This window comes from Cherax quadricarinatus, chromosome 3 (genome assembly GCF_038502225.1).
Source record: "Cherax quadricarinatus isolate ZL_2023a chromosome 3, ASM3850222v1, whole genome shotgun sequence".
NCBI lineage: Eukaryota > Metazoa > Arthropoda > Malacostraca > Decapoda > Parastacidae > Cherax > Cherax quadricarinatus.
The window spans coordinates 74,554,384-74,577,384 of NC_091294.1; the positions used below are offsets into that span (position 1 = coordinate 74,554,384).

Consider the following 23,001-nt stretch of genomic DNA (forward strand, 5'->3'; position numbering starts at 1 on the left):
AGCTAACTAAACTACTTAGACAGTTTGTGGTGTAATGCTGAACAATTATTGTCACTAGTTATATGAATGACATGTCTTCCGTCCTGCCATTGATGTCTCTTTTGTATTTGCATCACTTTAACACTAATATTTATAATAAAATTAGCGATGTTTTATGGAAATAACATTATGAACTCAGTAATAAAAAAAAATGCAAACGTTTATTATGGTCAAACTGGTAAAATTCTTGAATTAAAATTACAGCAACATAAGTAAGAAAGTAAGTAAGTAATTACTGGAAGTAGACAAGATTCTAATGCTTTGTTGATTAATGTGGGAGATTTTAACCATCCAACGGATTTTCAAAAGGGCCGAGAAAGTTGTATCAAGCAGGTCTATGGTTGAGAAAAATATAATCGAATCACTTTTCATTAAAAAATAGTATTGATTTTAATATGAATATTAGTTCAGGGTTATATAAATTTGAGTAATTTATAATTAATAGAATTTGTGAGGAATTTAAGCTATGCTTGACATATCACTCATAAATTTTACGTGACTTGAGATCTGACCAAATCTTCACTATACTCCCACACTCAACGTGCTGGGTCAGGTGTCAGGTCACATGTGAGGACATATGTGAGGTCATGTCTCACCCTTATCTGTCTTTATTGATAATATTAGAAATCAGGAAAGTGCTTGGAAATTCACTATTTTTCGACTTCTATCGTTTACGTACAACTGTACACACACACACACACGCACACACACACACACACACACAAACACACTCACACACACACACACACACTCACACACACACACACACACACACACACACACACACACACACACACACACACACACACACACACACACACACACACACACACACACACACACACACACACGCACACACACACACACACACACACACACACACACACACACACACACACACACACACACACACACACACACACACACACACACACATATATATATATATATATATATATATATATATATATATATATATATATATATATATCTGGGATGAATGCGTGGTATGAATGTTACGTAGAGAATTTATAGAGTAGAAATCGTAAGTCCCAATGGAAATAAGTCACTTCGTCTGACTTTTTTGGGTTATCCCAGGTTCTCTACACATATGCTGCTATGTATGATCTATGTAACCGTATTTGTGTATACCTGAATAAACCTACTTACTTACTTGTCGGTGTGGTGGTATGAGCGGTATTGCTCATGGAGAGGAAGACTGATTAGTAAGTGAGAGACCTGTGCAATATTTGGTTATCTTTTTTCTGGAAACGCTTCCAGAATCGGTTCGCGTTAAATAAGTGAATGGCTTACTTGAACATTGTCTGGACGGCGACTATGGTGTTGCAGTCAGAGAGAGTGTCCTCCTCAGCCGAGTTGTTGAGTTCCTTGTTCACCACTACCACGTTCTCTGCCAGGTTGATGCCTGCACGCAGCAGGTCGTCCAGGCTGCAACACAGTCAACACTTACACCGCAATACTCAGGCTATATTCTCAAAATATGTTGTAATAAATAGAAATGCAAAAGTATAATATACACTGGTAGCTAGTAAGGCAGAAAATGAGTTCAGTTCTGTGTGTTTTGGACTATTATCGAAGTCCTCTTCAGTAGGAAGAAGCCTTCAGTGCTCTCAATGGTCCTCTTCAGCAGGAAGAGAGCCTCAACAATAAGCCAAAATATTTAGCAAGCAATTTTTCTGTTTTAACCACTTAGGGGCTTTTGTGCTGATATAATATCTAATGTTCATGAGATTATGCAGAAGTGTGCTATAAGAACACACATCCTCTTTAAAGGGGGCGCCTTGTAACGGTAAAGAGACTATCGGTCTGAGGAATTGGACCTTTTGGTCTTCCTCCGACTGAGCCTAATTACCCCCCCAATCCACCCTTCCCTGCCCCGCCCTTCCCATACCCCCCATTTTCCCCCTTTCCTTCCTTCTCCCCATCCTCCCCTTGTTTCCCGTCCCTTTTGTAGCCTCTGGGGTCCTTCCCTCTGGCATTACAGTTTCTAGGTAGGGGGTAGCATGCCGGGGTTCGTCCCACTCCGTGAGGTCCCTCGGGGTGGTGTAGTTTGCTATGTAATCTGAGTTGACTCTTGAAATCGTAATGACACGATTGCAAACAAACCATACCACGGGTGGGATTTGAACCCGCGGTCAGAGAGTCTCAAAACTCCAGACCGTCGCGTTAGCCACTGGACCAGCAGTGAGGGGACTTGAGCTAGAGTTCGTCACGGCCACGCTAGCTGGAGATTCGTCTGTAAAAACTTGCATTTGTGGTCACAGTGGTGCCTATGCTAACCTTCCTATGGTGTAGAAATATACCTAGTTGGACAAATCTTATTGTGGGTAGCTGGTCAAGTGGCTAACGCGACGGTCTGGAGTTTTGAGACTCTCTGACCGCGGGTTCAAATCCCGCCCGTGGTATGGTTAATCTGAGTTGTCTGAGGATGCCCTGCTCCCTTCCCGGATTTCTGGGCCGTGGGCGGGGTGCTCTTTAGATGATGGGGGTGTATCTCCGGAAGCTGCCTGTGGGTTCTGGGGGGTGGCAGCCAAAGGAGGTAAACTTTGTGGTGGATTTCCGACAGTCTTTTGTCCGCCGAGGTAGCTCGGTGAATGTGAGGCTGCTATCCTGGAGCGCTGGTTTACTAGCGTGATGGCTAAGGTATGACACAGGTTCCACGCTGTATCTTCACTGCCAGTGGGCTCGAGGCACTCTCAGATGAGGGGAGGAGCTTTCGGTCCCTCCATACCACCTAGTGACTGTCCCTCCACTGCCCCTCTTTTTTTCTTTCCTTCTTTCTTCTTTTCTTAAAATAACAAGAAAGTTATTACAGAAGATGCACCTATTATTATGAAGTCTTCACCCTGTGAAACCCTTCCTCCTCCCAGGCCCCATTCTGATCCCACACCCTGTTGTGATCTGGCTTTGTTATCGGACCATTCTCTCGACTCTTCTCATACTTCTGTACCTTCTGCCGGTGACGCCTCATCACTTGCTTTAGGTGCTGCGGCGTCACCCATTTCTGTTCATGCCGCTGCTTCTAGCACACCTTTCACAATGCGTCCGGCTTCCTCGAATACTGTGCGATGGTTCTCGGATCTCCCACCTTCCACAGGTCAGACCGCCCATGGTTCTGCTCCTAAGTGTCCAAGACAACTTACTGACGGCAGTTCGTCGATGACTGTTCAAAAACGATCTACACGACACTCACTGCATTTGCATACCGGACTAATGAGTATGCAATGGACAAAATTCTTTTCTTTACAAACGACGTTTCTGATTGACTATCTTTCTGATCACGGAATTGGTAAAACTCTTTTATGGCAAGTTGGGCAAAATATATCCTTCCACGCTCTTTGAAGCGGTGCGCGTGTCGTAACAGTGCAGAATTCAGAGCAAGCTCATGCTCTCTCCCACATTACTTCCATGGATAACATACCAGTCACCGTTCATAAGCACTCTACTCTTTATTCTTGCAGTGGTACTGTGGTCTTACCACGTACCATTGTACAGAGTGATTTTTTGTATTGCGGCAAGGATATTTTAGAACAATTAGCCCTTCAGAACCTCCCTATTCTTAAGGTAGATATGTACATCCTGCCTGCTCGTTTACGGAGGCTTTTTCCTAGTAACATCGCTCGTTTAACTTCGACTGCAGTGAACTTCCGTCCTCTGTCTATATTGTGGGACATCGCCTAGAGGTCCGTCAAGTAGTTCCCACTCCCCAACAGTGTCGTAATTGCTGGCATTTTTGGACACCCCGCTAAATACTGCAGATCTGTGGTGGAATGCCCGGTCTGCAGTGCAGCAGATCATTCCAATGTCTTGTAGTCTTCTCCCCTCTTGTCTCAATTGCAGGGAACCTCTTCCTTTCTTTTCATGTCATTACCAGGTTTATCGTAATGAAGGAGAGATCCGTTATCTTAAGGAGCATGAGGGCCTCACTTACACTGTGACTGTCTCTCAGCTCCACCTTCAAGGTAAACTCCCTCGTGTCCCGTATGCTCGGACAGCCCAAAGACCTCCAACCTCGACGGTCCTCCCGCCTCCCAATCCCTCTGCGTCTGCGTCTTCCGGGGTCGCCCCAGTTTCTAATTCTTTTGCAGTTTTATCCTCTGACACTCGTACCTCTGTACCACTTCCTACTTCTACTTCATCTCACTCTCTTGCTTCTCAGTCTACGAGACCTCACAGACCTACACTTTCTTTGCGACCATCACCTGCACAGAATATATCTCCTACCTCGGAGCCTCGTTCTCACCCCCTTTTCAGCTCTCACACGAAGGTAGAGGTTCACCCCCCTCGTCTTCCACCATAGTTACCCTCCATCCTCCTTCCTCTCCTGTTACACTGCAGACCTCTTCTATCCCAGCCGATGCATCTCTCCAGGTTCATACTCCCTGCCCCCTCTCAGACCTCTTTAGTTGCCTCCATAGTTACTCCGACCTTTCCTTGCAATGCCTCTCCTGTCTCTGACAGCATGGCATCGTCGGCTTCCTTAACAACAGAGACATTAGACGCTATCTCCAGCTATACTGCAGAGACGACACCCCGATGGACACCAACACGACTCCTTCTACCTCTTCTATTTTGCGACCCTCGCAACACTATTCCTCCGCAACATTCACATTCCTCCTTGCTTACACGCTTATCGTTACCCCCACACGTTGACTATATATTCTAAAAGCCCATAGGTTTTATCATTTCTTATTGTTGCCAGTTTTATTTTTGTACACAATGTCTTTTTTACAATGGAATATTCGTGGCCTTAGGGGCAATTGAAGAGAACTCTAAGTGTTGATCTCCCAGTTGTCCACAGTATGTGTAGGGTTGCAAGAGCCCAAAATTCGTTCTGCCATCATTCGTCCCATTTCGGGCTATGCACTATTACATTCTTCAGATCCTTAACCTGACTAATAATTTAACGAAAGCGTGCTTCTTGTGCGCGTTGATGTGCTGTATCAGCAAGTTTTTATTAGTTCCCCACTTCATTATACTGCAGCTCAGATTTATTTACACAGATGGTTTACATTTTGCTCTCTTTATTTTTCTCCCTCCCGTGCATTCTGTATTTCTGATATCGCGTTTTTAATTTCTTCTCTACCGCTGCCCATCTTGTTGTTGGGTAATCTTAACGCTCACCGTCACCTGTGAGGAGGGTCCCACTGTGACTCTTGCGATCAGTTGGAGACTTCTCGCTTCTCAATCTCTTCATTTTTTAAATACAGGTGCTCCTACTCATTTTGACTCGCACTCAGCCTCTCTCCTGCATTGATCTTTCTATCTGTTCCTCGCCCAGTGCACTTAATTTCACGTGGTCTGTTCTTCCATATTTACATGATAGTGATTGCTTTCCTATCCTTCTTACTTCTGCTACATATACCCGACCGTTTCGTAACCCTAGTTGGAAATTTGCTAGAGCAGGTTGGGACTTATACTCCCATCTTACCACCTGTTGCGAGGACTCCCTTTCGTCGTCTACTAATGAACTGATGCACCAATTTTCGACCTCAGTTCTAACTGTGGAGACTCGTTCTATCCCCCAAACCTCAAGTAGGCATTCTCGGTCATGCATACCTTGGTGGTCTCCTACATGTGCCCGTGTGGGAGTTTAAAACATGCTGCGTGAGGCCGTTATTGATATAACCGTACCGAGGAGCGTCTGTTGGGCTTTAAGTGGGGAAGGGCAGTTGCTCACTGCATCATATGCGACGCTAAATGCGCTTGTTGGCGAGACTACGTGTCTATCATTACCTCGTCTTCCCCTATGTGCATGATTTGGAGAAAGGTGTGAAAATTGTGTGGTAAGTACACTCTGGACCCAGCTCCCATTTTGTAGGTTGCTGGAGTTGATGTCGCAGAACCTTTAGAAGTTGCCACAGAAGTTGGGAACTATCTTGTCCATATCTCCCTAGGGCTTCATCTCTGTCCCTCATTTCTTACATCTAAACCTACCAAAGAGCAATTGCCCTTAGATTTCTCCTCCAATGGACTGGAGCTGTATAACATACCTTGTACTCTTCTAGAATTAGAGTCCATGCTTTCCTTGTGCCGGCCGTCGACACTGGGACCTGATGATATCCACATCAGTATGCTACACCATCTCCATTCTACGCCCCTTCCCGTTCTTTCACGTCTTTTCAATCTAATTTGGGAGTGAGGGGTTTTCCCACAACACTGGAAATCAGCTATTGTACTAACGTATCGCAAACCGGGCGCCTCAGGGCTTGACACCTCTTACTATCGTCCCAGTGTGGTCTGCAAGGTGAATAGATGTCTGATGTGGTTCTTAGAGACACACAACAGCCTTTTCCCTCGCCAATATGGCTTTCACAAAGGCTACTCTACTTTAGACCCCTTGCTCCACTTCGATACATATATTCGAAATGCCTTTGCTAACAACCACTTTGTCTTAGCAGTCTTTTTCGATCTAGAGAAGGCATATGACACCACTTGGGGGTATAACATTCTAGCCCAAGCCCACTCCCTAGGCCTCTGATAGACATTTTCGGGTCCGCATTGGCGCCTCGCTTTCCTCGGTTTTTGTACAAGCCGAAGGAGTCCTCAGTACTACTATTTTTCTCTTAGCTATGAATGACCTACCTTCCATTCTTCCTTCGCATATTTGGTCATTACTTTATGTTGATGATTTCGCTACAGCTTACTCGGACACTGACTGTCGACTAGTAGCAGCCTCCCTTCAGGTTGTGATAGACCGAGTCTTTAAACTTTCCAGCACGAAAACCCGTTTCATTACCCTCATTAGATGCCCGCTTATACTGGATACTCCCTTGTACTTACACGGTTCGCGTATTCCGGCATGTGATACGGTCAGGTTTCTGGGCCTACTCTTTGATCGCCGGCTGATGTTGAAATCTCACATTTCTTCGTTAAACACAACTTGCCATGGTCGGCTAAATCTCCTTAAGGTTCTCGCACATCGTTCATGGGGAGCGGATCGTCGCACTCTCCTCTGTTTGCATTCTACCCTAGTCTTATCCAAGCTAGATTATGGTAACCAAATCTATTCTGCAGCCTCTCCCACAACTCTAAGTTAGATTCTACACATCACCCAGGTCTCCATCTGTGCCTTGGTGCCTTTTGTTCATCCCCTGTTGAAAGCCTCTATGCAGAAGCGAATTTTCCATCCTTGTCTGATCACCGTGATGCTCATTGCCTTTGCTATTATGTTCGATCTCATGACCTCTACAGTCCTTCCGTATATAGTAGTCACTGATGTTAATAGACGTTCTTTATTTGTTTACTCCGTCCCTTTTCTCTCCGCCTACATTCGCTCTTGTTTTCCCTTCAGTTACCACCTTTCTATGTTCGTGTAGCATCTCACTTTTCCATGTCCCCTTGGGAAGTTCCGGCTGTTCGTGTCTCTTTCCCACTGTCATGCGCAAAAGCCCAACTACCTACGGTGGCTTCCCGCTCTCTTTTTCTTGACCACTTCCACTCTCATTCTCATGCCATCGAGATGTACACCTTTGGTTCTAAGTCTTCTGATGCCGTCGGATTCGCAGCAGTTTCTGGACAGTGTCGTGAGAGGGCATTTATTACCCTCGGCTAGCATTTATACTGCTGAATTATATGCAATTCTTGTAGCACTCATCCATATTGCATCTATGCCTGTGTCACCATTTGTGGTCATTTCAGACTCCCTTAGTGCTTTACAGGCTATACAGAAATTAGATACACCTCACTCCCTAGTTCTTTGTATCCAACTGTGGTTATGCCGTATCTCTAGCAAACACAGAGATATTGTTTTTTGCTGTGTCCCTGGTCATGTTGACATACAGGGCAATGAACAGGAAGACACTGATGCGCGGTCAGCAGTACATGACCTCCCAGTTTCATATAGAGGTGCTCCATTCACAGACTATTTTGCTGTGATTGCTACCCATCTTCGCACCCGTTGGCAACAACGTTGGTCTGATCTGCTCCATAACAAACTTCATTCTGTTAAACCGAGTATAGATTTCTGGCTGTCTTCTTGTCATCAGTGTCGAGATTAGGAGACTACTCTCTCCCATCTTCGCATCAGCCACACTCATCTTACTCACGGGTATCTCATGGAGAGGAGTCCTGTTCCTCTCTGTGAGAATTGTCAAGTTCCTGTATCTGTTAGCCACATTCTGTTGGACTGTCCACTCTGTCAACGAGCATGCAGAATTTACCTCCAACATCGTCACTGTTCTACTGCATTTACTTCACCTTCCCTTCTTGCTGATGGATCCTCCTTTAATCCAGACTCTCTCATTGACTTTCTGACAGCAACTGATGATGATGTCACTAACACTCTCCTCTGTCCTTTCTACCTTAATCTTTAGCTATCCTCTACCCCTGCACTATCCACTGCCCCTCAACACTTCATAACCTAAAGGTTATTAATAAGGTCTTGAGTATGTCTCTCCAAGAGAGAACGCGCAGTAATGGATTTAAATTAGATAAGTTTAGATTTAGAAAGGACATCGGAAAGTATTGGTTTGGAAATAGGGTAGTTGATGAGTGGAACAGTCTACCTAGTTGGGTTATTGAGGCTGGGACTTTGGGTAGTTTCAAATCTAGGTTGGATAAGTACATGAGTGGGATGGGTTGGATTTGAGTGGGGCTTTCACATCAGAGCTTATTTCTTGGGTGGCATTGAAAATTGGGTAGGGCAAATGTTTTGTTAGTGGGATGAATTGTAAAGGACCTGCCTAGTATGGGCCAGCAGGCCTCCTGCAGTGTTCCTCCTTTCTTATGTTCATATGTTCTAATAATCATCCCTCTCCCTCTTGCTACCCATTACCCCTGCATCCTTCCCTGCCCTGCTGCACTGTATAACCCTTGTGGTTTAGCGCTTCTTTTTTTATTATAACACTAATACTAAAAAACACACATGTGCATTTGTAACAATACAGGTGTTCGTACAGCAATGCATATGTATTTGTAAGTAACAATTAACCACAAGGAAGCTTAGTAGAATTTAACCTATAAGTTAAACTGCCTTCACGCCGAGTTCCCTGAGTGAGAGTCCAAGACTGAGTGTGTGTGTTTCAAGACCCTGAATGTGAGCACGAGACCGCAAGTGAGTGCACAAGACCCCGTGTATGCGTACACGACGCTGACTGTGTGAAAAAGACCGTCAGTGTAGAGGACTCACCAGTCGATGGACCCCAGCATCCAGTAGATGAGCGGGAAGAAGGAGATAGCATCAAGGAAAGCTACGTCAGGTCGCCGCTCTAACAAGAGTATGATGGGGTTTAGCGACGTCTTCTTTCTGTCAAGAAAGATGCAAAACAATATATTTAGAAGAAGCTTCGCGTTTTATTACAGCCCTGACTTTTAAAGGGGTGAACCGGTAAGCCAGCGGAAGGCCTCGGTCAGATGACCAAAAGCTCCAACGTCAGGAAACGCTTGTCCTGTTCCCTGAGGAACCTTACCTAACCTAATAGTTAACGAGCTTCATCAAGTACACTCTGCTTCGCTTTTTTTCATCTAAAAGTTGAACCTGTTTACTTTTCCTACCACATGTGCTTTATCATTCATACGAGTTTAGCGCTCCCTTATGAATATTATATTGATATTTCTCAATCCACTCATACACTACTGATATTTCTTATTAAGAAATATGAGAACGTTCTTCTAGGTTTAAAGGTGATTTCAAAATTAAAGGGAGATTTCAAAATTAAAGGGAGATTTAAAAGTTGTTTTATATTGCAAACATTCCTCCACTTGTGGACCGTCATAACAATACAGTGAGAAGTATGTTGCACGGGAGACGCACTGGGTAAAGCACTGGTGCTGACTGTGCAGGTTCGAATCCTGCTGTGGACTGAGAGATAAAGTTTGTAAATAATTTAGCCTTTTTGCGAATTGTTAAGTATTTCAAAATCTCTCTCTCTCTCTCTCTCTCTCTCTCTCTCTCTCTCTCTCTCTCTCTCTCTCTCTCTCTCTCTCTCTCTCTCTCTCTCTCTCTCTCTCTCTCTCTCTCTCTCTCTCTCTCTTTCTCTCTCTCGTTATATATATATATATATATATATATATATATATATATATATATATATATATATATATATATATATATATTGCAAGGTGGAACCAATCCCAACTCTAAACCTGAAATTGATGGCTGACGTGTGACCGTTTAGTTGGGTTATTTACCAGGGTTCACTTTACGTGATTTCGCCTGAAGCTGGTCTCACCTCAAGATCATCTCACCTGAAGTGCGCTCTCAGAGGGATGAGGAAGTTGTAGATGCCGTTACTGGCGTAATCAGCGGCCAGGATGACAGCCCGGTTCTGCCAGTTGTACTCCTTGGCACTGCGGTAACTGCAGTGCTCGCACACCTGTGGAGGGAGTGCTGCTTCAGTGCTGCACACCTATGTACCACACCTGCTATATCTGCCACACACTTGCTACATCAACCACTTCAACCACACTTGCCACAACTGCTAGAACAGTGATGTCCACCACACCTACCTCACCCAATACATTCACCATGCACAATACACCTGCCACACCCACCACACCTGCCACATCCACCACATCTGCCACACCCACCACACCTGCCACACCCACCACATCTGCCACACCCACCACATCTCCCACACCCACCATATCTGCCACACCCACCACATCTGCCACACCCACCACATCTCCCACACCCACCACATCTGCCACACCCACCACACCTGCCACACCCACCAAAATTGCAATACCCACCATACCTGTCACATGTAGTATACCTGCCATTCCATCATCACCAACCAATCACTGTAACTACTACTGTCGTCACTGGTCACTGAAACTGCTACTGTTGTCACTGGTCACTGTAACCACTACTGTTGTCACTGATCACTGAAACTGCTACTGTTGTCACTGGTCACTGTAACCACTACTGTCGTCACTGGTCACTGAAACTACTACTGTTGTCACTGGTCACTGTAACCACTACTGTCGTCACTGGTCACTGAAACTACTACTGTTGTCACTGGTCACTGTAACTGCTACTGTGGCAGTGCTACACTAACAAATCATAACCTACGGTGTTATGCTAAAACCTCTTCGCTGTCAGTTCCACAGGGAAGACTGTCATAATACCAGTTCGTGATGACTGTCGTCAGGTCAACCAGGTTCATTGTCCCTTTTGGGCTCTAAGCAGTCAGGGCCTCGTCAACCAAACGTTTACAAGACATTAGTCCAACCTAATAAGTAAAGAAACTTGTTTCTATATTTACTCTGTGTTTCCCCTGCTCTCTCTCTCTCTCTCTCTCTCTCTCTCTCTCTCTCTCTCTCTCTCTCTCTCTCTCTCTCTCTCTCTCTCTCTCTCTCTCTCACTCACACACACCGATTACAGCTCAACTGAGCTAATAACATCCAAACAAACTCGCTTCTTCTCCGGCTTGCATGTTAACATACCTTCGATAAAATCTTATCTTATTATTTATCAGAAATTAAGAGTAATAACTAACATATATATATATATATATATATATATATATATATATATATATATATATATATATATATATATATATATATATATATATATATATCGTGCCGAATAGGTAAAATTGGCCAGTTAGCTAGAATTCATTTAATATTAAGCCCTTTCTAAAAAAAATTCTCTTATACGTACAATTAACGATACATTTCTTTTCATTTACGTTAATATAAAAATTAATGATTTTGTACCAAAAGAACCTTAGTAAACTTACCTAACTTTATAACAAGCGCAATTTAATTTAGCTTAATCCAAGTAAATATATTTTAGGTAAGTTTACGATGATTTAATAATAAACAAACACAATGAAATATATTTTTTCGTTAGATGCGAAATTATTGCATACACAAATTTTCACTTGTCCTATATGGCACGATGAGCGTTGCTATTTAATCCAGACATTATGTTTTAATTATTCGGCTCGACATTATATATATATATACATATATATATATATATATATATATATATATATATATATATATATATATATATATATATATATATATATATATATATATATATATATATATATATATATATATATATATATATATATGTGTGTGTACGAATGGTATATAATACCGACAAGATGAGAGTAAGACACATGTGCAACATCTGGGTATCTTTATTGTAGACGTTTCGCCATCCAGTGGCTTTATCAATACAAATTCAAGGACATAACTTGAAGAGTGTAGAACTATGTACAGAAGATGAGGTAATCAGTCCCTCAACCTAGGAGTAGGTGCGAACAGCACCATAGTCATGGAGATTCTCCATGACTATGGTGCTGTTCGCACCTACTCCTAGGTTCAGGGACTGATTACCTCATCTTCTGTACATAGTTCTACACTCTTCAAGTTATGTCCTTGAATTTGTATTGATAAAGCCACTGGATGGCGAAACGTCTACAATAAAGATACCCAGATGTTGCACATGTGTCTTACTCTCATCATATATATATATACATATATATATATATATATATATATATATATATATATATATATATATATATATATATATATATATATATATATATATATATATATATTAAAAAGGTGTAAAATTGTAACGAAATCACAGATTTTAAAATGTTAAAGTTCGGAAAAGTAAATTTTTATATCCGAGAAAGAGCTTTCAGAAAGCGAGGAGGAAAGTGAAAGCCACAGGAGCGACAAGAGAGCACAGACAGCTAGGTATTTATGGCTGCTGAGTGAATAACGCAGACAGAAGCCCTGTGAAAACAGTGTGTCGATTTGTAAAGGACTGATCTCTTCAAATTTATGCACTACCATCACAGAATGGTGATCCTGTGAGTCAGTGATCATTGCTACCATGGTCCACCATGTGGTTAGTAACTACCATATTTTCTCGTGTTCTTCAGCGCCAGTGTTGCGTGGCACCCTCGCCCAGTGCTCGTTGCCAACTGAGCTATCAACAACATACCGATATTTTTAATATTTAAGGTAAAAAGTATACGAAGAGCATTACAAGGCGTGTATATCGTATTGTTTGTGAATTCAGAAAATGAGGGTAACCTTAATGACGTAAACGCTATGTGATATGATTCCTCGGGGTCGTGGTTATGGGCTTTAAGAGGCATGTAAGTTCCCCCGTCTTCTAATATCATGTTCATTTTTCCACTATAATCTACCTTGTCCATAATTACTATCGCATTTGTTTTGTTTCGTAAGGTGAAGTCCAGGATCTTTCCTTCATTCATGGTACAATTTAGCAGTTGTGTTGCAGAGGTCTGAGCTGTGCTCAGACCTCTGCAACACAATTGTCCTCAAAGATTTGTTAAGTTATACCATGAATTAAGGAAAGATCCTGGACTTCACCTTACGAAACAAAGCAAATGCGATAGTAATTATGGACAAGGTAGATTATAGTGGAAAAATGAACTTGTTATTAGAAGACGGGGGAACTTACGTGCCTCTTAAGTGACACAACTGGAAGTATTGTATTCACAGTAATTTAAAACAAACGTCGCCGGTGACTCACCGCAGTTGTGTTCCGTCTGGCAGATGTTCGCTTCGTTGAGATGTGAAAGTAGACGCCCAGGTGTAGGGCTCACCTGAAGCAACTACAAATCTAGCCACAGGGGTAAGAGGGGTGGCCAGGGTGCAAGAGGCAAGGTGTGAGCCAAGAATTTCATTTCTCATAAAATCTAACGTTTTGGATTTTCTGGAATTTATTTTTAAATTAATAGATGAAGAGTGACTATAGTGCGCAATTTGTGCAAGTGACTCCATGTAGGGAAAAAACATTGAGAAATTTATGTATACGGATTTGGGCCATAAAACTGTCTTAATCACTCGGTGAAACGCTTATAATGAATAGATAAACGAGTCCGTGTTTACAGTGCATACAATATTCACTGGTTAAAGTGGACGCTTTCGCTAACGTAGATGGTGTTTACACTAGAAAAAAAACAGTCGGTGGTCTGCTAGGTTCACAGTTTTACAAAATATCTTAAAGAGAAGGACAAAATGCAAAAGCTAATAGACCAAAACCTTACAGCGTAATATAAGAGAAGTGCAGCATGAGGCAGGTGATGAAGGAGGAGGAGGGAAGTTCGTTCTCTTGAAGACTCTGCCAAGAGTAACGTAATGTACGGAACTCTAGTCTCAGAGATTCGCAGTGTTTTGAGTATACTCGTGAATTCTGGTTCCAGTAAATATGAATACAAAAAGAATGCAAGTTACAGTACCGTGGCTGGAGACTTAACAACCCATATAATGGATATGAAAACTGGATGACGTTTTAATCCATTATCGAATCGCGAAAGGTAACTGTCCGACACTGGTCTAAACGTCATTCAGCTTTTATTACCAATTAGCGGGTTATTCATGAATGAAGACAAGTAAGTTGCATAAAACGGCATGAGTATTTTTATAAAAAGATTAGCGACACTCGACTTTTCCAGTCAAGGCAGGAAAATAATGCGAATCTTTGAGAGAGTAATGTCTTGACAACAAACTCCAGCAGCATTCCCATACAACACAGACAAGGCCAGTTGCATACTTGACATTTTGACGTAATGAAATTATCCTCGTATTGCTGCCCTTAAGAAACAAAAGTTAAATTAGGAAACTCTAAATGAGCAAAACTAGTTAGTAACGTGGCCATTCGTGTGTGCGTGCATCAAGGAGTGAGTGTGAAGGAGGTCAGGAGCTGAACACTGCAGATAAGCATCCTGTGAAACGCTAGCAATTCAACTCCTTGCAACATTTATTGCTGGCAAGTGCACCTAGCAACAATAAGCTGCATAACAGAAAATATCAGTAACTAAGCAGTGAATAACTGGTCTCATGTAAACACACGCAGCTTATAGTGGCTAGGCAAGAAAAAGTAAGCTGACAAAAATTGACACTTCACAGAGAAACACCATGCAGCACTTACAGGACGGATACTATTCTGAAAGGATAAAGAAAAATCGTTAGCTAGACAGCAGATTCAACAGTGAGAGATGGAGGAACGTAGAGAGCGACAGACCATAACAGTTCTAACTACATCTACAACTACACAACACGACACACACACATTCCTAGGTCCAGTCTAAGTCAAGGAGAACAACATATCAGTCACACTGAAAGTACGTGTCAGCAGTGTACAAGACACTGCCCTCAGTAGACAAATGTGGTTCTCCTCTCAGTAGAGATTAGCCAAATATAAACAATACTTTGAAATTTTTCAATAAAAATGACTAAATATATACATATGACAGATTTTTGATTAGCAAAAAAAAAATGGATTTATATATTACAGAGACATATATAATTTATTATTTCCTTAATTCAGAAAAACCAGTTTCAAAATAAAACGTGTAGATGAAATGAAAATCATACGTTGAGATCATACGTGGCTACAATGTCATATTTATTGATTCTGAGATCATACGTGGCTACAATGTCATGTTTATTGATTCTGAGATCATACGTGGCTACAATGTCATGTTTCTTGATTCTGAGATCATACGTGGCTACAAAGTCATGTTTCTTGATTCTGAGATCATACGTGGCTACAATGTCATGTTTCTTAATTCTGAGATCATACGTGGCTACAATGTCATGTTTCTTGATTCTGAGATCATACGTGGCTACAATGTCATGTTTCTTGATTCTGAGATCATACGTGGCTACAATGTCATGTTTATTGATTCTGAGATCATACGTGGCTACAATGTATTGTTTATTTAGGTTAATATTCTAGAATATAGAAAGTTGCGCTTTGATGACACTATGTGAACAGGTTGATGATACTATGTGAACAGGTTGATGATACTATGTGAACAGGTTGATGATACTATGTGAACAGGTTGATGATACTATGTGAACAGGTTGATGATACTATGTGAACAGGTTGATGATACTATGTGAACAGGTTGATGATACTATGTGAACAGGTTGATGATACTATGTGAACAGGTTGATGATACTATGTGAACAGGTTGATGATACTATGTGAACAGGTTGATGATACTATGTGAACAGGTTGATGACACTATGTGAACAGGTTGATGATACTATGTGAACAGGTTGATGATACTATGTGAACAGGTTGATGATACTATGTGAACAGGTTGATGATACTATGTGAACAGGTTGATGATACTATGTGAACAGGTTGATGATACTATGTGAACAGGTTGATGACACTATGTGAACAGGTTGATGATACTATGTGAACAGGTTAATGATACTATGTGAACAGGTTGATAACACTATGTGAACAGGTTGATGATACTATGTGAACAGGTTGATGACACTATGTGAACAGGTTGATGATACTATGTGAACAGGTTAATGATACTATGTGAACAGGTTGATAACACTATGTGAACAGGTTGATGATACTATGTGAACAGGTTGATGATACTATGTGAACAGGTTGATGATACTATGTGAACAGGTTGATGATACTTTGTGAACAAGGTTGATGATACTATGTGAACAGGTTAATGAGATGATACTATGTGAACAGGTTGATGATACTATGTGAACAGGTTGATGATACTATGTGAACAGGTTAATGAGATGATACTATGTGAACAGGTTGATGATACTATGTGAACAGGTTAATGAGATGATACTATGTGAACAGGTTGATGATACTATGTGAACAGGTTGATGACACTATGTGAACAGGTTGATGATACTATGTGAACAGGTTGATGGCACTATGTGAACAGGTTGATGACACTATGTGAACAGGTTGATGACACTATGTGAACAGGTTAATGATACTATGTGATCAGGTTGATGATACTATGTGAACAAGGTTGATGATATTATGTGAACAGGTTGATGATACTATGTGAACAGGTTGATGATACTATGTGAACAAGTTGATGATACTATGTGAACAGGTTGATGATACTATGTGAACAGGTTAATGAGATGATACTATGTGAACAGGTTGATGACACTATGTGAACAGGTTGATGATACTATGTGAACAGGTTGATGATACTATGTGAACAGGTTGATGATACTATGTGAACAGGTTGATGATATTATGTGAACAGGTTGATGATACTATATGAACAAGGTGGATGATGCTATGTGAACAGGTTGATGATACTATGTGAACAGGTTGATGATACTATGTGAACAGGTTGATGATACTATGTGAACAGGTCGATGATACTATGTGAACAGGTTGATGATACTATGTGAACAGGTTGATGATACTATGTGAACAGGTTATGATACTATGTGAACAGGTTGATGATACTATGTGAACAGGTTGATGATACTATGTGAACAGGTCGATGATACTATGTGAACAGGTTGATGATACTATGTGAACAGGTTGATGACACTATTTTAATAGGTTGATGACACTATGTGAACAGGTTGATGATACTATGTGAACAGGTTGATGATACTATGTGAACAGGTCGATGATACTATGTGAACAGGTTGATGATACTATGTGAACAGCTTGATGATACTATGTGAACAGGTTGATGATACTATGTGAACAGGTTGATGATACTATGTGAACAGGTTGATGATACTATGTGAACAGGTTATGATACTATGTGAACAGGTTAATGTGATGATACTATGTGAACAGGTTGATGACACTATGTGAACAGGTTGATGATACTATGTGAACAGGTTAATATGATGATACTATGTGAACAGGTTAATATGATGATACTATGTGAACAGGTTAATGTGATGATACTATGTGAACAGGTTGATGATACTATGTGAACAGGTTGATGATACTATGTGAACAGGTTAATGTGATGATACTATGTGAACAGGTTGATGATACTATGTGAACAGGTTGATGATACTATGTGAACAGGTTGATGATACTATGTGAATAGGTTGATGTGATGATACTATGTGAACAGGTTGATGATACTATGTGAACAGGTTGATGACACTATGTGAATAGGTTGATGTGATGATACTATGTGAACAGGTTGGTGTGATGATATTATGTTAATAAGTCGAATTACTTTGTAAAAAATCAAAAGCAGTTTTTGTGTTCTGAAAGAATTAAAGTGACATTTTTACATTTCTGTTCCTTAAATCAATCATTATATTCAGTATATTACTTTGTGCCCTGGGAAGAGAGCTTAATTTTTTTTCTGAGTGCTATAAACACAAGGTCGTTCTCTGCTCTATCTTGTATAGGAGTTCCGTCTCTCATGCACACATACTCACACACACACACATGGCTCTACAAGTCAGGGAACGGGTGGGGGTTGAACTATGGCGCGTGATTCCTAAATCTTGAAGGTCAGTGTGTTAACCACCAGACCAAGCCGGTCTAGCATGATTCTTGAAGCTTGTTAGTGATGTATAATTCAGTGGTTGACACACTAGTTTACCAGTTTTAGGACTAGCTTGCCACTGGTTCGAACCCCACCCATTCCATGATCTGTTCGCAATGTGTCCTTGGAATTACTGTACTCGCAAGTTAAACTAACTCGTCCAGGGGTTTGACCGCGGGTTCAAACCCCATCCGTGGTATGGTTAGTCCAGGAAGAAAATTAATATCGACGCGCAGTGAAACAATCAAAACACACAAGGTTATAATAACCTTCATATGTTTAATACAACATGTTAAATACAATATGTTAAATACAATAAACATAACGCAGGTTCTCCACTCAATATATAAACATTAAGGTGATAAATCCTTTACTGAAGAATTCTTTTTAAAATATTTGGCACAGATTTACTGCAAATTCAAAACTAATCTAGCAGTATAAACCGTTTTTATTTCACAAATAATAATTAACATGAAAAACCGATTTATTTAACAATATGAAAGGGTTAATTTTCATCTCATCTGTAATTACATTGTTTTCAGTTTTAAGAACATAGGAAAGAAGGAACACTGCAACAGGCCTACTGGCCTATGCGAGGCAGCTCCAATTCGCTCACTGGTTTAAGACAATGCCTTGACCAAGTGAGGTCAGACACGTCACTTAAGGGAGGAGCAGTGCACCAGACCCAGTAGCACATGCTAGTCAGGTCCAACTCACATCCACCCACACCCACTCATTTATTTATCTAACCTATTATTAAAACTACACAACGTTTTAGCCTCAATAACTGTACTCGGGAGTTTGTTCCACTCATCCACAACTCTATTACCAAACCAGTGCTTTCCTATATCCTTCCTGAATCTGAATTTTTCCAACTTGAAACCATTGCTGCGAGTCCTGTCATGGCTGGAAATTTTCAGCACGCTATTTACATCCCCTTTATTTATTCCTGTTTTCCATTTATACACCTCGATCATATCCCCCCTAATTCTACGTCTTTCGAGAGAGTGCAGATTCAGGGCCTCAGTCTATCCTCATAGGGAAGATTTCTGATACATGGGATCAACTTTGTCATCCTCCTCTGTACGTTTTCCAGAGCATTTATATCCATTCTGTAATACGGTGACCAGAAATGAGAGAAAAAACTAAAGATTCCTATACGTTGCATAAGTGTCTCAATCACCTCTAAGGTTCGTGAGGTTGTATGTTATTTTACAGTGTTGAGCTTCAGGTTGTCAAGCATGTCACTTCACGTCTCCAGCTCACTTCTATGAAGCTCAGTAACTTAGTTTATAATTTAAATCAAGTTATTCTGATTATGTATCACCTCTATTTTTGATGGAGCTATAATGTTCAAATGAGTAAATGCGTCTACAAGGAAAAAACACACAGAACGGGTGGTGTTCGAACCCATGGTGAGTCGTAATACTTACAGGCCAGTGCGTTAACCACTGGCTTGGAGTTTTACTACTCCATAGCCATGAGTTCAAACCCCCAACCGCTCCGTGTTTTGTTAGCAGTCGTGATATTACGATTTCGTGAGCCATGACAACGTCTACAAAATTAAAATAATCTTGTAAATAACAGTAGACTTTATAATAAGTGCACTACAACACTGTCTTATCATTATGTCTCAGTTTCACGAGAGAGTATTTACAGTGATGAATACACTAACACTATGACTCAGGAATGTGATAAAAGCATTTCTTATCTGGACATAACCTTCTAAGAGGCACCTAAGTTCCCCCGTCTTCTAATAACTTATTAATTTTTCCATTATAATCTACCTTGTCCATAATTACTATCACATTTGCTTTGTTTCGTCAGGTGAAGTTCAGGATCTTTCCTTAATTCATGGTATGACTTAACAAATCTTTAAGAACAATTGTGTTGCACAGCTCAGACCTCTGCAACACAAATTGTCCTCAAAGATTTGTTATGTTATACCATGAATTAAGGAAAGATCCTGGACTTCACCTTACGAAACAAAGCAAATGTGATAGTAATTATAGACAAGGTAGATTATAGTGGAAAAATGAACATGTTATTAGAAGACGGGGGAATTTAATATGCTATTTAAATTACTATTGTTTTATGCAGCACTTTACATGAAGCCATCTATGAGTGAGCTGGCAAACTACAATGTAAGGCTCTACGTTGGTTAGGTATGCAGTAGAGTCGTAGTGAGAGAGTTGGTACCTACCTGAGCAAGCTGCAGGCAACAGAGGGGTTTCTTCTCCTTCAGTAGGTAGCAGAGTGTTGGACTCACACCGATGTATGGAGACACTGGTGGGAAACCCTTGACGATCCTGCCGACATAAACGTTATTGCTACACTCGGTACACGTTGACGACACCTCACACACACGACCATTATTACAACAAATGGTATGTACTAACACCACACACACGTCCATTATTGCAGCATCTGGTACATACTAACACCACACACACGTCCATTATTGCAGCATCTGGTACATACTAACACCACACACACGTCCATTATTACAACATCTGGTACATACTAACACCACACACACGTCCATTATTACAACATCTGGTACATACTAACACCACACACACGTCCATTATTGCAGCATCTGGTACATACTAACACCACACACACGTCCATTATTACAGCATCTGGTACATACTAACACCACACACACGTCCATTATTACAACATCTGGTACATACTAACACCACACACACGTCCATTATTGCAGCATCTGGTACATACTAACACCACTCACACGTCCATTATTACAACATCTGGTACATACTAACACCACACACACGTCCATTATTACAACATCTGGTACATACTAACACCACACACACGTCCATTATTACAACATCTGGTACATACTAACACCACACACACGTCCATTATTACAACATCTGGTACATACTAACACCACACACACGTCCATTATTACAACATCTGGTACATACTAACACCACACACACGTCCATTATTGCAGCATCTGGTAAATACTAACACCACACACACGTCCATTATTACAGCATCTGGTACATACTAACACCACACACACGTCCATTATTACAACATCTGGTACATACTAACACCACACACACGTCCATTATTACAACATCTGGTACATACTAACACCACACACACGTCCATTATTACAACATCTGGTACATACTAACACCACACACACGTCCATTATTACAACATCTGGTACATACTAACACCACACACACGTCCATGATTGCAGCATCTGGTACATACTAACACCACACACACGTCCATTATTGCAGCATCTGGTACATACTAACACCACACACACGTCCATTATTGCAGCATCTGGTACATACTAACACCACACACACGTCCATTATTACAACATCTGGTACATACTAACACCACACACACGTCCATTATTACAACATCTGGTACATACTAACACCACACACACGTCCATTATTACAACATCTGGTACATACTAACACCACACACACGTCCATTATTACAACATCTGGTACATACTAACACCACTCACACGTTCGTTATTAACACATCTGCTACACACTGACATTATACACAAACAAAACCAAATAACTGCTGCAGCATATGAGCACCTAGTAAACCTAAGAACAGCATTCCGACACCTCAGTAAGCAATCGTTCAGGACTCAGTACACTGTGTACGTCAGGCCTATACTGGAGTATGCAGCACCAGTTTGGAACCCACACCTGGTCAAGCACGTCAAAAAATTAAAGTCCAAAGGCTTGCAACGAGACTAGTTCCGGAGCTAAAGGACATGTCCAACGAGAAGAGGTTAAGGGAAATCGACCTGACGACACTGGAGGACAGGAGAGATAGGGGGGGGGAAATAATAACGACATATAAAAATTGAGAGGAATCAACAGGGTGGACAGAGACAGGATGTTCTAGAGATGGGACACAGCAACGAGGGGTCACAATTGGAAGTTGAAGACTCAGATGAATCACAGGGATGTTACGGGGCCAGGAGCTATGAACCGACCCCTGCAACCACAAATAGGTGAGTACACTCACACACATACACGGCGCCAGAGGCAGAAAGGGGGGACAAGGTAGGCATCGACAGACATAGGAGCACAAACAATTTTCCACAGAACCACCCACAGCATCCCCTCAACTCCTACCACCCCACACCAACCACACACAATAACCAGAACCAAACCACGCTCCACACCCACAATCCTTTCCCCCTTCCCCAGCACTAATACCATCGCAACAGCAGCCTACCACAAAATCCAGACCTGCCTGAATCAATCCCTCGCACCCTCAGAACACAGATCTAGAAAGGAAGCTTAAGGTATGTTATACCAACGCAGATGGAATAACAAATCAAAGGAGTGACGTAGCAGAAAAGAATATCTGAGACATCCCCAGACATCATAGCAATCACAGAGACAAAGCTCACAGGGATGATAACAGACACGATCTTCCCGTCTGGATATCAAATCCTGAGGAAAGACAAGGAGAACAGAGGGGAAGGAGGAGTTGCACTGCTCATCTAAAACCAATGGAGTTTTGAGGAAATGGAAGGACTAGTCAGAGGAGTAGCAAATTACTACATAACACTTCAACCTGGGGGTTCAAAAGTGATGATAGGAGTGATGAACAACCCACCACTGAACAGGAGGAGACCAAC

General features: G+C 41.4%; 1 protein-coding gene across 4 annotated transcripts in view; it reads right to left on the reverse strand.

The window, feature by feature from the left end:
* Positions 1 to 23,001, reverse strand: part of SLO2 (slowpoke 2) — a gene marked incomplete at its 3' end in the record, with an annotated part of 260,978 nt that overhangs the window by 65,354 nt on the left and 172,623 nt on the right. For all 4 annotated transcript variants that reach the window (XM_070092471.1, XM_070092465.1, XM_070092460.1 and 1 more), the window contains 4 exon segments: positions 1,354 to 1,488; positions 9,191 to 9,307; positions 10,249 to 10,376; positions 20,539 to 20,644. In XM_070092471.1, coding sequence (XP_069948572.1) covers positions 1,354 to 1,488; positions 9,191 to 9,307; positions 10,249 to 10,376; positions 20,539 to 20,644 — 486 coding nt within the window.